The sequence below is a fragment of the Lepisosteus platostomus genome, chromosome 5 (genome assembly GCF_059453375.1).
Source record: "Lepisosteus platostomus isolate fLepPlt1 chromosome 5, fLepPlt1.hap1, whole genome shotgun sequence".
Lineage (NCBI taxonomy): Eukaryota > Metazoa > Chordata > Actinopteri > Semionotiformes > Lepisosteidae > Lepisosteus > Lepisosteus platostomus.
This window is the reverse complement of record NC_142615.1, coordinates 68,001,625-68,015,848: the sequence shown is the minus strand read 5'-3', so window position 1 is coordinate 68,015,848 and position 14,224 is coordinate 68,001,625. Positions and strand designations below refer to the sequence as shown.

The window sequence follows — 14,224 nt, the reverse complement described above, 5'->3', positions numbered from 1 at the left end:
GGTCCGTTATCTACTGTCTGACTCCTGTCTGCTCTCCTGCTCTCTCTGGCCTGCTGTTTACCCAATCTGTCTCTCTCCTGAAGCAGTTCAGCTCTGGCCTCTGACTTCTGGTGCCTTGTCTCCCCCTGGCGGGGACTGCGCAGTACTGCAGCGCCTCATTGACTTCATTGATCCAGACTGTGTGTGAGAGTAGGGGTGTGGACCCCAGTGTCCCGACTGCTGGTCAGTACAGATCAGGACACTGTGTTTGAGAGTAGGGGTGTGACCCCAGTGTCCCGACTGCTGGTCTGTACAGATCCAGGGCACTGTGTGTGACAGTAGGGGTGTGATACCAGTGTCCCGACTGCTGGTCAGTACAGATCAGGACACTGTGTATGAGAGTAGGGGTGTGGACCCCAGTGTCCCGACTGCTGGTCAGTCCAGATCAGGACACTGTGTGTGAGAGTAGAGGTGTGGACCCCAGTGTCCAAGGATGCTGGTAAGAGTTGATCTGGGTATTCTGGTGTTTTATTTTGCTCTTACCGATGAACCTGTTCAGTTGGTGATTAACTTTATGAATCCACTAGGTGGCGCCAGAGCAGCGTCACAGCGAGGACAGGAAACCCGCCACCTCACATCAGCAGGAAGAGAAGGAGAGAGAGAGAGAGATGGCAGCGTGTAGGAGCTCAGCGCTCAGCCCTGGTGAGTTTTCTCTTGTTCTGCCTGTCAGAGTGTCGGTAAGGGAGTCACTGAGGGTCTCTTCTCTGTCACAGAGCACAGCAGCAGCTGGAGAAGTGTCTTCCTGTCTGCTGAGAGTGTGTTCTGTCTGTCAGACACACGGGTTCTGAACAAGGAGAGAGACCGGAACTGTTTTACTTTCACTTTCTCTTGTTGGGGATCAGAGATCAGTACTGTAAACTCAAGCTGTTTGGAATGTACTAAATATTTTAATAAGGTGTTTATTTAAGGTAAAATGATTGATGTAAAACCTGACTGTGTGCTGATGGTATTGGATTCACACTGTTAGTATTCATGATGCTCAGACACGCTCAGATATGATCGTTTCCTGTTTGTTGCTCAGAGGCCGTGTTTATTGTACAGCTGATAATACCAGAGAGGAATCAGTACAGATGAACAACAGAGGAATTTATTTGGCCCATAATTAGTCGTGATTCCGGGTTCTCGTGCAGCTGTTTCTCCTGTCCTGACTGGGCAGCTTGTTCCCCTTTCCCACTCCTCTCTGTGTACAGTAGAGCCTCCCACTACTGATTTTAAGTCTTAGTGTTGCTTTGAGTTTCAGTGTTAATTCTGAGGAACTCTGAGGTGTCAATATCTAACTGGTCTTTAATGATGACTGACTGTCACCGAGTATGTTGAATATTTTGTATATACTGTATATATGGTTCCCTATCTTCACCCTGTCAGTGTGGGACACTCCCTTCAGACTAAAGAGACTCAGTTCCTCCAGCTTGTCAGTTTCACTGTTTTTAAACTAACATCATGCTAATTCTCTTCAGTGTGGATCACAGTAGATAGTTTCTAAGCCATTTGAAACTATACAACACACAGATTTCCCAGCCAGGTGGCTGAGTCCCAAACATGTCTTTATGAAATGTGACATTTTAGACTCACTACTGAAGAATCAGAATGGACTGAATGATTTTACAGTTTCTTACATTTATTTTAAAATAAGGTGGTATAAAGGTTCATTCTGAACACAGGAGTCCCATATGTGTCTGAACTGCCACTGGACACTCAGAGTGTTAGTGGGACTGACTCTACAGGGCTCTCCAGAAGTATTGGCGCCCTAAAGATGAGCAAGGAAGACATTGGAAAAAATGTCTGTGTTGTTTATCAGATGAGAGAAATCTGACCTTTCAGTGACGTTAAATTATTCTAAGAAAAAAAATCCTGATGAAAAATAAACGTACTATTGAGAGAACAGTTAAAAATAAAAATATATATATTTTATTTTAATTGTAAGAATACATAATAAGAATGTTGTAAGAATACAGTTTGATTAACATTAACATTAACAGAACATTTTTGTATACCACAGAGAACACACAGAAATATAATCTCAATCTGTGATTTTCCTCTCTCATAGGGCAGGGACAATAGAAAAGATATAGAAAAGTTTTTATCGTAAATTTGAAATGGGATGAGTGGTGAAGATATCTGTGATGAGAACTTTATCATGTAAATAATCTGTGATCTTTCTCTCTGACAGCGAGGAGACGGGCTGATTCCCATGAGGCACCACAGCGTCTCTCAGAGATCAGGATCATCCTGTTGGGCCAGAGATGGTCTGGGAAGAGCTCAGCAGGAAACACCATCCTGGGCAGAGAGGAGTTTGACACTGAGGGAGTAATTAAGGAGTGTGTGAAGAGACAGGGTGAAGTAGCTGGGAGGCAGATCACTGTGGTCGACACTCCAGGGTGGGGTTCCTCTTTTATAAGAAGGGCAGGTCCACAGAGTGTCAGAGAGGAGGTTGTAAGCAGTGTATCTCTGTGTCCCCCAGGACCCCACGCTCTCCTCCTGGTGATTAATGTGTACTCAATCACAGACTGGAGATCAGTGAAGGAAAATCTGGAGCTTCTCAGTGAGAGAGTCTGGAGACACACAATACTGCTGTTCACCAGGGGGGACACACTGGGAGACACAACCATTGAGAGAGGAGGGAAGGAGCTCCAGTGTCTGGTGGAGAAGTGTGGGAACAGGAATCATGTTCTCAACAACAAGAACAGGGGCGACCGCACTCAGGTCACAGAGCTGCTGGAGAAGATAGAGGACATGGTGGCAGGAAACTATGGGCTGTACTTCACCACTGACATTGAACAACTGTACACTGAACTGGAGACATACAATAGAGAGATAGAGAAGCTGAGACAGAGGGAGGAGGAGAGACAGAGAGAGACAGAGGAGCTGAGACAGAGGGAGGAGGAGGAGTGGAGCAGGAGAGAAGAGGAGCTGAAGGAGAAGATGAGAAAGACACTGGAGGAAGAGGAGCTGGAGAAAGAGACAGAGGAGCCCAGACTGCCTGTCAAGAGGAGGAACAGTAAAGATCTTGACCATCCCCTCAGTGAGTGTGATTGATGCTGTATTACTGAGTCACTGATCTTACTGGTCATCAGACTTAAAGATTCAACCATCTTGTGTCCTGTTAGGAATTAAAATCATACTGTGGTCCGCTCTGTACTGCGTTACTAACACAGTGGCACACAGATCTGTGTCTGTTTAAATCCTCTGTGCTGTAATGGAACTGTTTTCTCTCAGGGAGATTAGATTTAATCCATTACACAGCAGCTCAGTGTCTGTAATCTGTTCCTCAAGACTGTCGGACCAACACTCAATCAAGGTTTATTGATCGATGCACGAACAGTACAGCACACAGCGGTGTTGTCAGCATTGAAATCTGCGAGCTCGTTAAAGGCTCGTTAAAAGGGATGGAAGAGTTGGAGGACAGGAATTTATAGGGGTTAACATTGGGATACAACAGATTACACAATTGCAATTCACAGATTGTGTGGAAGTAACACAAGGATAGGAGGTATTTAGGTGTCCTGACAGTAGTAGGGTACAGGGGAGGAGGTATTTAGGTGTCCTGACAGTAGTAGGGTACAGGGTAGGAGGTATTGAGGTGTCCTGACTGTAGTAGGGTACAGGGTAGGAGGTATTTAGGTGTCCTGACAGTGGTAGGGTACAGGGAAAGAGGTATTTAGTGCTCTTCGTAGGTGTCCTGAGAATGCCAGTGCCCCCTGTCAGTTCAAGGAGGTAACTGCAGGTGTCTGCTGTGGTTGGCTGTTCAGCAGTCTTACTGCCTGGGGCAAGAAGCTGTTCTGACACCTGGTGGTCTTGGTCTGATACTTCAGTACCATTTTCCAGATGGTAGTAGAGAGAACAAGTTGTGTTTAGGGTGACTGGGGTCCCCGAGGATGGACCTGGCCTTATTGAGGCATCTAACACAGTAGATATCCTCTGTGTTCAGTATCGCAGCCGGTAGTGTTCTGAGCCAGTGTCACCACCCTCTGGAGGACCCTGAGCTCGTGGGCAGAGCAGTTACCACACCAGGCAGTGGTGCAGCCGGTTAGGATGCTCTCAGTGGTGCAGCTGTAGAAGCTGGTCAGGATGTGTGAAGGCAGGCTGAACTTCTTCAGTCTGGGGAGAGAGAACAGGCGCTGTCTTGTCTACGGGGTTGGTGTGGTGGGTCCAGGTCAGGTCACCTGTGATGTTGACAACTAGGAATTTGAGAATCTGGACCACTGCGGACCCACTGATGTGAATGGGTGCCTGGTCTGTTCCTGTGGTCCACCATCAGCTCCTTAGTTCTGCTGGTGCTCAGAGAGAGGTTGCTGTCCTGACACCATGCTGTCAGCGTTTCTACCTCCTCCCTGTAGGCGGACTCATCACCGTTCGTGATCAAGCTGATGATCGTTGTATCGTCCGCAAACGTGATGATGGAGTTTGTCTTGTTCCTGGAGATGCAGTCGTGGGTGAACAGGGAGCAGAGGAGAGGGCTGAGTTTGCAGCGCTGGGGAACACTGATGTTCAGAGTCAGGGTGGAGTATGTACTTGTGCCGACTCTGGGCATGATGCCCAAGAATAATTCCCAGATGTAAATTTCTTTCATAATGGCCAGCAGCCCTATCACCCTGCAACTCCCAGCTGGCAGCCACAACTGGAGCCCAGCAGGTGTGAGCCTGGCCAGTACCTGGAGGGGAGACTCCTGGGAAAACACTGAGGCTGCTGCTGGGAGAGGTGTGAGTGGGGCCAGCAGGGGGCGCTCTCACCCTGCGCTCTGTGTGGGTCCTGATGCCCCAGTATAGTGACGGGGACACTGGACTGTAAACAGGCGCCGTCCTGCGGATGAGACGTCAAACCGAGGTCCTGACTCTCTGTGGTCACTAACAATCCCAGGGTGTCTCTCAAGAAGAGTAGGGGTGTCACCCTGGTGTCCTGGCCAAATTACCCCCCTGGTCTTTACCCATCATGGCCTCCTAATAACCCCCCTCTCTGAACTGGCTCCATCCCTCTGCTCTCCTCCCCACTGAGAGCTGGTGTGTGGGGAGAGGACTGGAGTGTCACCCAGGTGGGGCTGCACACTGGTGGCGGTAGTGGGATCCCCATGACCTGTAAAGACTTGCACACTGGTGGCGGTAGTGGGATCCCCAGCACCTGTAAAGCGCTTTGAGTGGAGTGTCCAGAAAAGCGCTATAGAAGTGTAAGCAATTATTATTATTATTATTATTATTATTATTATGACTTTTAAGTTACGTTTGTAACCTGAGCAAATTGTACTCCTTTTACCTGTGGAGAGGTTGGTCTCCTCTCATGTCTAACCTCCCTGATGCTCCTGTCTCTCCTCCTGTTGCAGTGAGTGAAGTAGAACCCAGACTCCAGCCCTGTCCCTCTGAGCTGAGACTGGTGCTGCTGGGCAGGACTGGTGCTGGGAAGAGCTCAGCAGGAAACACCCTCCTGGGCAGCACACAGTTCCCCTCCCGGCCCAGCCTGTCCGCGGTCACCCAGACCTGCGAGAGACGCAGGGGGGAGGCTGCTGGGAGGCAGCTCTCTGTCATCGACACGCCAGACCTCCTGGACAGCAGGGGGCGCCAGAGAGACGTGTGTCTGGAGGTCCGGAGGTGCCTGCTGCTGTCCTCCCCAGGACCCCACGCTTTCCTGCTGGTGCTGCGGGCCAGACGCTTCACGGACGAGGAGAAGGCAGCCCTGCTGACCGTGACCGAGGTGTTTGGGGAGACTGTCCTGAATCACACTGTCGTCCTCTTCACCCACGGGGACAGTCTGGGACAGGAGACAGTGGAGCAGTACATTGACACACAGGGGAGAGACCTGCAGCAGCTCTTAGAGAGCTGTGGGAACAGGTATCATGTTCTCAACAATATGGACACGGGCGACCGCACCCAGGTCACACAGCTGCTGGAGAAGATCGAGGACATGGTGGCAGGAAACAGTCTGGGCTTCTTTGTGGACCAGGATGCAGAGGAGAGGCTGAGAGAAAGAGAGAACAGATACAGGGAGGAGGAGGAGGGCAGGAAGGAGAGGGAGGAGTTTCTGAAGAAAGTGCAGGAGCTGAGAGAGGAGTACGAGGCAGAACTGCGTCAGAAGACGGAGGAGCTGAGACGCAGGAGTGAGGAAGAGCAGAGGAGGAGAGCGGAGCAGCTGAAGGAGGAGCACGAGGAGCAGCAGAGGCACCAGCTGGAGGAGCTGAGACGCAGGCAGGGAGAGGAGCAGTGCAGGCAGCTGGAGGCTCTCAGGAGAGAGCAGGAGGAGACACTGCGCAGGAAGGAGCAGGAGCTGCAGCTGCAGTACCAGGAGCAGAGGCAGAGGCTGGAGCCGGAGCAGTGTGAGAAGATGGAGGAGATCAAGCTCCGCTACAGGACGCAGCACCAGGAGCTCCTGCGCAGGTACGAGGAGGAGCAGCGCAGCAGAGCTGAGCAGATGGAGCTCAGATACCAGGAGCAGCACAGGAGGGTGCAGGAGACCATCCTGAAACTCACTGAGGAGCAGCTGAGGAAGGTGGAGGAGACCAGGACCCAGTGTGCAGAGAGACTGAGGGAGAGGATGGAGGCCGTGAAGAGGGAGCTTGAAGAAGAGCAGGAGAGGAAGATAGAGGAGCTGAGGCAGCAGCACAGAGGCCAAGACCGCGGGGAGGCCCAGCAGAGGTGTGAAGCAGAGCTGTGGAGGAAGGTGGACGAGATCAAGCAGCTGTATGAAGAGAGACTGCAGGGGAGAGTTCAGGAGCTGGAGCAGCAGCAGCAGAGGGAGATGGAGGAGAAGAGGAAGGAGCAGGAGGAGGAGCAGAGGAAGAGAGAGGAGGAGCTGAGGAGGCAGCTGGAGGAGGATCGTAGGCAGAGGGAGCAGGAGCTGGAGCTGAGGAAGGCTGAGGAGCTCAGGAGAGTGGAGGAGCTGGAGCAGAGATACGCACAGGAGGAGCAGAGCAGACTGGCAGAGCTCAGACTCCACGAGGAGAGGATGAGAGAGCAGGGCAGGCAGGAGCTGCAGAGGCAGACGGAGGAGCTGAAACTGAGGCAGCAGCAGAGGGAGGCAGAGCTGAGGCAGGAACTGGAGGATGAGCAGAGGAGGAGGGCGGAGGAGCTGAGGCAGCAGTTGGAGAGGGAGCACCGTCAGAGAGAGCAGGAGCTGGAGGAGAGATACAGGGAGCAGCAGCGAGAGGCGCAGGAGGAGAGGAGCAGGACGGAGGAGCTGAGGAGGCAGTGGGAGGAAGGGCTGAGAGAGGAGTACGACAGGAGGCTGCAGAGAAAGGAGGCGGAGATCCAGGAGAGGTGGGAAGGGGAGCTGCAGAGGAGAGTGAAGGAGCTGCAGGAGTCCTCCCAGCCTCAGAGCCTGGAGCCGGGTCAGTACCCCAGCAGTGGTGGATGCCCAGTCAGGGTGGGGTAAGTTCTGCGGGGCAACTTCCAGAGAGACAGATCTGCTCACAAGGCTCCAGATCTTTCTCCTGACTCAGGAGTGAATCAGTTTAGTATTGGGACCATGAGGGGCAATATGTGCTTTTTGCCGAGTACTGTTGGAATTTGTTTTTGACACAAAAGAACAGAATATGATTGCATATAAAATATGAGTCTCTAGCACAGACGGCCAGCATTTCCACAGTTAAACGTTGTCAGACAAGACTTTCTGTGTTCAGTCCCCCCAGTTTCAGGTCAGCAGCAGTGAAGTGAATCAGAGTTACTTGGTCACATGTCTCTTACACGACTTTCAGTCTGCGACTCCTCGATGCCCCCAGACCCCAACAATGATCTCAACAGCCAGACCCAAACAGTCAAGACTGGAACCAAGGCTGCAGTCTGACAGCTCTCGTTTTCACAGTTAGTACAACAGAAACACCTGAGCAATTAGTCGCCTGTCAGCCATTTGCACGATTAACTCTGTTCACCTGACACTGGGGTTGAACACAACAGACGACACTGTTGTAACATGACTAATCATGTCTAGAAAATCATTTCCACAGACAGATGCTGAAATTCTGTGCTTTTGCTCAAATTTAACCCTTTGATCTGAAAATCACATTTCAATAATACACATCAAAATAAATATCACATTTATTTTAATTTTGTACAAATCAAAAATGACTAATTTTACTTATAGCTGTGGTCCAGAGGTTCAGGTCCGGTCTTGTTAGACCAGGAGGACAGTTGGTCCAGTGGTTCAGGTCCAGTCCTGTTACACCAGGAGGACAGCTGGTCCAGTGGTTCAGGTCCGGTCCTGTTACACCAGGAGGACAGCTGGTCCAGTCATGTTGGAGGACAGTAGGTGTGAGGATGCTGTACCAGGAGAACAGTGTTGAAGGTCTGTTTCACCCAGAGTGGTCGGTGTCTTGTACAGACTGCTCTGCTGTACTGTTGACATTTTATATCCTTCAGAAATCAGCTGGATAAAGAAATGAGATTCATCATCGTTGATCTCTAGCTTGTTTGGTAGTGAGTAGTAAATGGGTCACTTGTGACCTCCCTTCCTGTCTCTCCTCCTGTTGCAGTGAGTGAAGGAGACCCTGCAGTCGAACCCGGACTCCAGCCCCGCCCCTCTGAGCTGAGACTGGTGCCGCTGGGAGCAGCAATAGGGGCCCTAGCAGGAGCCCTGAGGGGCCCAACAGGAGCAGCAGCAGGAACAGTGATAGGAGCTGCAGTAGGAGCTCAGATAGGAGCTTTACTGGGAGGAGAAACCAGAGCAGCACAGACTCACACACAAGAGCGCACACAGCCCGCAGACACACAAGAGCGCACACAGCCCGCAGACACACAAGAGCACCCACAGCCCGCAGACATGCCCGCAGACACACAAGAGCACACACAGCCCGCAGACACACAAGAGCACACACAGCCCGCAGACACACAAGGGCACACACAGTAGTCACAACGTAGTCTCACACACAACCTGAAGGCACTCAAGAATACATAACCCTCAGACACATAGAGAACACACACAGCCCACAGACACAATGAGCAGACACACACAGCCCACAGATACAACCCTCCGACACACACAGCCCACAGACAGGAGAGAGAAACAGACAGGAGATCGAGGAGCTGAGAGAGGAGCAGGAGAGGGAGAGGAGGAGCTCAGGCAGTGTTATCCGAGTGACAGAGAGACACAGAGACACTGCAGCAGGTCAGTCACTGATCCACACAGTCTTTCCCAGCGGGAGAGGAAGACCGGATACTTCCTGGACACAGAGTGAGGACTTTCCACTGAAACACTGATCTCTTCCTCGTAACAGATCCGACTCACTGAAAACCAGCCCTTAGTGTCCAATGTGAAGAAAACTAATTTTAAATAATGTTCTATTTTGATCATGTTTGTATTTTGGTATTCTTTGTATATATATAAATGTCATGATTACTTTTGGTTATAATTCTGACATTGTATATGTGTGTGTAACAGAATATATGTGTATAATTGTAACAGTGGAACAGTGAGTTTTTATCCAGCTGTGGTCTGGCGGTGTCCCACCCGGTAGAAGAGCACAGTGTCGCTGACCGGGACTCCGCGGTGGGAAAGTGGCCGGTTGTGGCCGAGATGGCGAGCAGCTGTTTCCGGCGGGCGCCAGGCAGGGTGGGCCAGGACAGGCGTGAGGCGGCCGGGCTGTGTCTGCGATCCCAGCGGGGGCGCGTGCCTCCTTCTCACAGCGTGTCTGGTGTGGGTGTCCGAGGGGCTGCTCATGAGGGGTCTTGAGGAAGAGACAGAGGCGCTTCAGCGCGACGGTCAGCCACACTGCGCGCATCAGGCCGGCCGCTCGCTCGGACACACGGACCTTTCTGGAAGAGAAGCGCGTTTTCACCTCCTTCAGCCGGAGTGCAGCTGCAGAAACACACCGCTCGCTTGTGCAGAAGGACGTTGAAGCGCCGCTGGAAAACCGACGTGATGATGAAAGACGTCGGTTCATTACGGCGCCCAGACCCGCTGCCGGCTCGTCCGGCAACTGGGACTTTATATCTCGCAACTGCGATTTACAATCTCAGAATCGTGACTTTATTTCTGGTCATTGGGACTTTATATCTCGCAATGGCGACTTACAATCTCAGAATAGCGACTTTATTTCTGGATAAAATCCCCTCCTGTGGGCTGGGAGGCTCTTCCCGGGTGTTTCCGCAGACGAGGGGAGTCCTGGTGTCCTGGGAAAAGGCCCCCTGTGCTGCGGGCGTCTCCGAGAGAAACGGGCTGTTTGTGTGGGAAGATGCTCTTTCCTCAGGAGGGGAAGAGCCGAGCGGGAAGGAAAGTTCTGGAAGTGCGTCTCCTCTCCGGCTGCTCCAGTCCCAGTGACGGCGACACCGGGACAGGACAGGAGGGACGAGCGGGTCCTCTTTCCCACACGGGGCATTAGTGGGGTTTGTTAGGACACAGGACAGAGAGAGAGAAAAGGACACCAGTGGGAGAGAGTCCTGAAGCTCTCAGGTCTGGTCTTGATCCGGGTTGGTCCCAGTCCCAGTTTACACTGGTTTACAATGTGGGACTTCTGCCCTGACACGACCCCACAGGTGTCTGCACAGGAGACGGGAGTCCTGTAACGTGTAACCCTACAATATTTGATCTCCTGACTGTCTGTTATTCTCCCCAGTATAATCCTCCCAGTCTGGTATGAAATACCAGCTCCTGTCAGTCAGCTCTGTTACAACAGGCAGGATCCCTTTAGTCCTGCAGGGCTTGATTCCGATTTTTATTCAACTACTTCTCTCATAATCACCTTTGTTTTCCAACAGCGTTTCTGTATCACTCTAAAGAAGCGATAGGTTTCTACTGCTGTACTTCAGCTGGAAGGAGGTAAAATCTCACGTTCCTGTTTCTCTTCAATACCTGGTCCTCTAGGCTGGTCCTCTGTCACATCAGCTAAAAAGTCACTTTTTAGGTTGAGTCCTGAAACTGCTGGACGAATCTCTGTTCTCATCACATCGCAAACTGGAACCACAGCACCTCCAGCGAGCCTGTCGAAGCCAATACCGCCCTGCTCCTCAGAGAAAGTCTCTCTTTTCCCCAGTGACTCACTGTCGGTGCTGCTCTTTCCCTGAATCTGTCCTCACTCGTCCCCTGAGCCGAGCGGCGAGGACAAACCAGTGAAACTGTGTCAGAGGAGTGAGTGTGGAGTCTCTGTGTTCCTGCTGGGGGTCGCTGGTGTCTGTGTGTGGAGTCTGCGTGTTCATGCTGGGGGTCGCTGGCGCTGGTGTCTGTGTGTGGAGTCTGTGTGTTTCTGTTGGCAGTCGCTGGTGCTGGTGTCTGTGTGAAATGACTGCTATCCTTCCTGACGGTTTGAGATCAACAGTTCCCCCCTCCCACCCCTCTCTGTGTACAGTAGAGCCTCCTGGGCAGCTTGTGAACCCTGGGTCAGTCACTCAGAGGGCTTATAACAACCCTGCCCGGGGAGGAGGGCTCCCGAGAGCGTCACTCGAGTGTCCCTTATGTCCATTGGAGGAGAGGGCTGAGGCGGGACGTCACTCCACCGAGGTGGAAGCCCATTGGCTGAGAGGGGACAGGGGGGCGGTCCCTGCGAGAACTCGGGGCAGGTGCGCGTCTCGTTTGAAGTTTGAATTCCTAACGGTCGCGCTTCACGCCTTTCCCGCCGTGAGGGCTCCTGCCCCGCCGCGGTTTCCCGAGTTTGACCTTATTTTATCATTAATAATTGGTTTTAGTCAGCTTTTTATTAGAATACACAAGCTTTCTTCTTTCCCGCCTTCATGGACGCCGTGTCTCTGAGTCGCCGAGCTAAAGCCACAGGTCAACCGCGGTTTGAACACGTTTCTATCACTCAATTCGTGTGTTTTTTAAATATAATGTCGTCTAGAGCAGCAGTTTGGTCTTCACGGACGTAGATATCGGCGTCAAAGGAGTGGAAAAGTGTGCGTTTGCGTCAGCGTCATCAATATCAAATGCTATCAATGTTGTAACGCTATTATAATATAATGCTGCGTCAGTATAATCGGTCTGACAGAGTTTTCGCCAGTCTGGGGCTCTTCAGCACGTTTATACACCTGTTAAACTTGACTGAGTCCAAAGTCAACGCGTTTCTGGACGTTTCTGCGCACCGAGAGGACGTTTGCTGTTCGTGTTGGAGACGGAAGATGTTTCCCGGGCTGTGGCGGTGAGTGGCGACTTGTCCCTCCGTTTCTTCATTGAAATCGTTCAGTCCTCAGGCTGATGAGAAAACAGTCATAGGAGTGAGAAAATGTCTGTGGTGAAATTGTGTAAAAGTGTGTCTTTATCATTGAGCTCGACGGGTTTGAGGTAAAATTGTGTAAAAGTGTCTTTTTATCGTTGAGCTCGAAGGGTTTGAGGAAAAATTGTGTAAAAGTGTCTTTTTATCGTTGAGCTCGACGGGTTTGAGGTAAAATTGTCAAAAGTGTCGGTTTATCGTTGAGGTCGACGGGTTTGAGGTAAAATTGTGTCAAAAGTGTCGGTTTATCGTTGAGGTCGATGGGTTTGAGGTAAAATTGTGTCAAAAGTGTCGGTTTATCATTGAGGTCGACGGGTTTGAGGTAAAATTGTGTCAAAAGTGTCTTTTTATCGTTGAGCTCGACGGGTTTGAGGTAAAATTGTGTAAAAGTGTCTTTTTATCGTTGAGCTCGACGGGTTTGAGGTAAAATTGTCAAAAGTGTCGGTTTATCATTGAGGTCGACGGGTTTGAGGTAAAATTGTGTCAAAAGTGTCGGTTTATCATTGAGGTCGATGGGTTTGAGGTAAAATTGTGTCAAAAGTGTCTGCTTATTGTAATATTGTGTAAATGTGTCTTTATCATTGAGGTCAGGGGGTTTGAGGTGAAATTGTGTAAAAGTGTTTATCATTGAGCTCGATGGGCTTGAGGTGAATTTGTGTAAAATAAAATTTTAATTGCTTACGCTTATATAACGCCTTTCTGGACACTCCACTCAACACGCTTTACAGAATATGAGGACTCCCCTCCACCACCACCGAGGTAAGTGTGTGATATAAGTGTGTGTTTTTATCATTCAGCTGGTGGTGTTTCAGGTAAAATTGTGTAAAAGTGTCTGTTTATCATTGAGCACGGGGGGTTTGAGGTGAAATTGTATAAAAGTCCTTGTCATTGTAAAATTGTGTAAAAGTGTCTTTTTATCGTTGAGCTCGATGGGTTTGAGGTCAGATTGTGTAAAATAAAATTTTAATTGCTTACACTTATATAGCGCCTTTCTGGACACTCCACTCAACGTGCTTTACAGGATATGAGGTAATTGGTGATGTAAGTGTGACGGGTTTGAGGTGAAATTGTTTAAAAGTGTCTTTTTATCATTGAGCTCGGGGTGTTAAACTTAATTTTATATAGCGCCTTTAAAGGTGGCTTCTCAAAGAGCTTTACAGGATGACAATAATAAATAAGAAGAATAGACAAGATAAAACACAATTACAACACACAGAGGAGACTGTGGAAGGTGGTACTAAGAAGAGCAGAGGGGTGAAGAATGGAACCAGTTCAGTAAAGGCTTTTCTGAAGAAGAGGGTTTGGAGTCTGGATCTGAAGGAGTTTAGAGAAGGTGACTCTCTGATATCCTTTGGGAGAGAGTTCCAGAGCTTGGGGGCAGAACAGGAGAAGGCCCTGTCACCCCTAGAGTGTAGAGGGGCTTGGGGGACAGTAAGGAGAGCAGAATTAGCAGAGCGAAGGTTGTGAGGTGGAGAGTAGAGCGATAATAGTTCAGACAGGTACTGAGGTGCCAAGCCATGCAGAGCCTTACAGGTGAGCGTGAGGATTTTAAAGTCCACACAGAATTTGACTGGATGCCAGTGCAGGGACTCCAGGATAGGAGTGATGTGGTCACTTGCACCAGACTTGGTCAGGATTCTGGCTGCTGAGGTTTGGACAGACTGCAGTTTGTTCAGAGTAGATTTTGATCCCCCTGCAAGTAAAGCATTACAGTAGTGAATTTGAGAGAATACAAATGTTGATCAGCTTTTCAGCCACAGTTAGTGATAGCATAGGGGGTAGTCTAGCGATATTTGCAATAAGGTGAAAAAAACATGTTTTGACGATATGCTGCACATGTGGGTCGAATGTTAAGCCAGAATCGAATATAACTCCAAGGTTTTTCAATTTCGATTGAAGCTCAAGTACAGAGCCATCTACAGACAGGGTTACAGGACTGGCTTTACGAAGTTGATGGGGGGTGCCAATAAGCATGACTTCAGTCTTGTCGCAGTTAAGATGAAGGAAGTTTTGAGTCATCCAACTTTTTACATCAGAGATGCAATTAGATTGAATAGAGACAGCCAC

General features: G+C 50.1%; 4 protein-coding genes across 5 annotated transcripts in view; 2 read left to right on the top strand and 2 right to left on the bottom strand.

Annotated features, from left to right (window-relative positions):
- The window catches only part of LOC148671858 (uncharacterized), a 239,517-nt gene that overhangs the window by 34,183 nt on the left and 191,110 nt on the right, over positions 1-14,224 (bottom strand). The window lies entirely within an intron of this gene.
- The window catches only part of LOC148671859 (GTPase IMAP family member 8-like), a 372,703-nt gene that overhangs the window by 179,697 nt on the left and 178,782 nt on the right, over positions 1-14,224 (bottom strand). The window lies entirely within an intron of this gene.
- LOC148671865 (uncharacterized) overlaps positions 1-14,224 on the top strand; it is a 297,768-nt gene that overhangs the window by 218,841 nt on the left and 64,703 nt on the right. The gene's annotated exons all lie outside the window — the stretch shown is intronic.
- Positions 642-14,224, top strand: part of LOC148671861 (uncharacterized) — a 153,326-nt gene continuing 139,743 nt past the window's right edge. Inside the window, exon 1 of the mRNA XM_088632842.1 lies at positions 642-681. Coding sequence (XP_088488968.1) covers positions 648-681 — 34 coding nt within the window. The 5' untranslated portion in view covers positions 642-647. The remainder of the gene's footprint in view (positions 682-14,224) is intronic.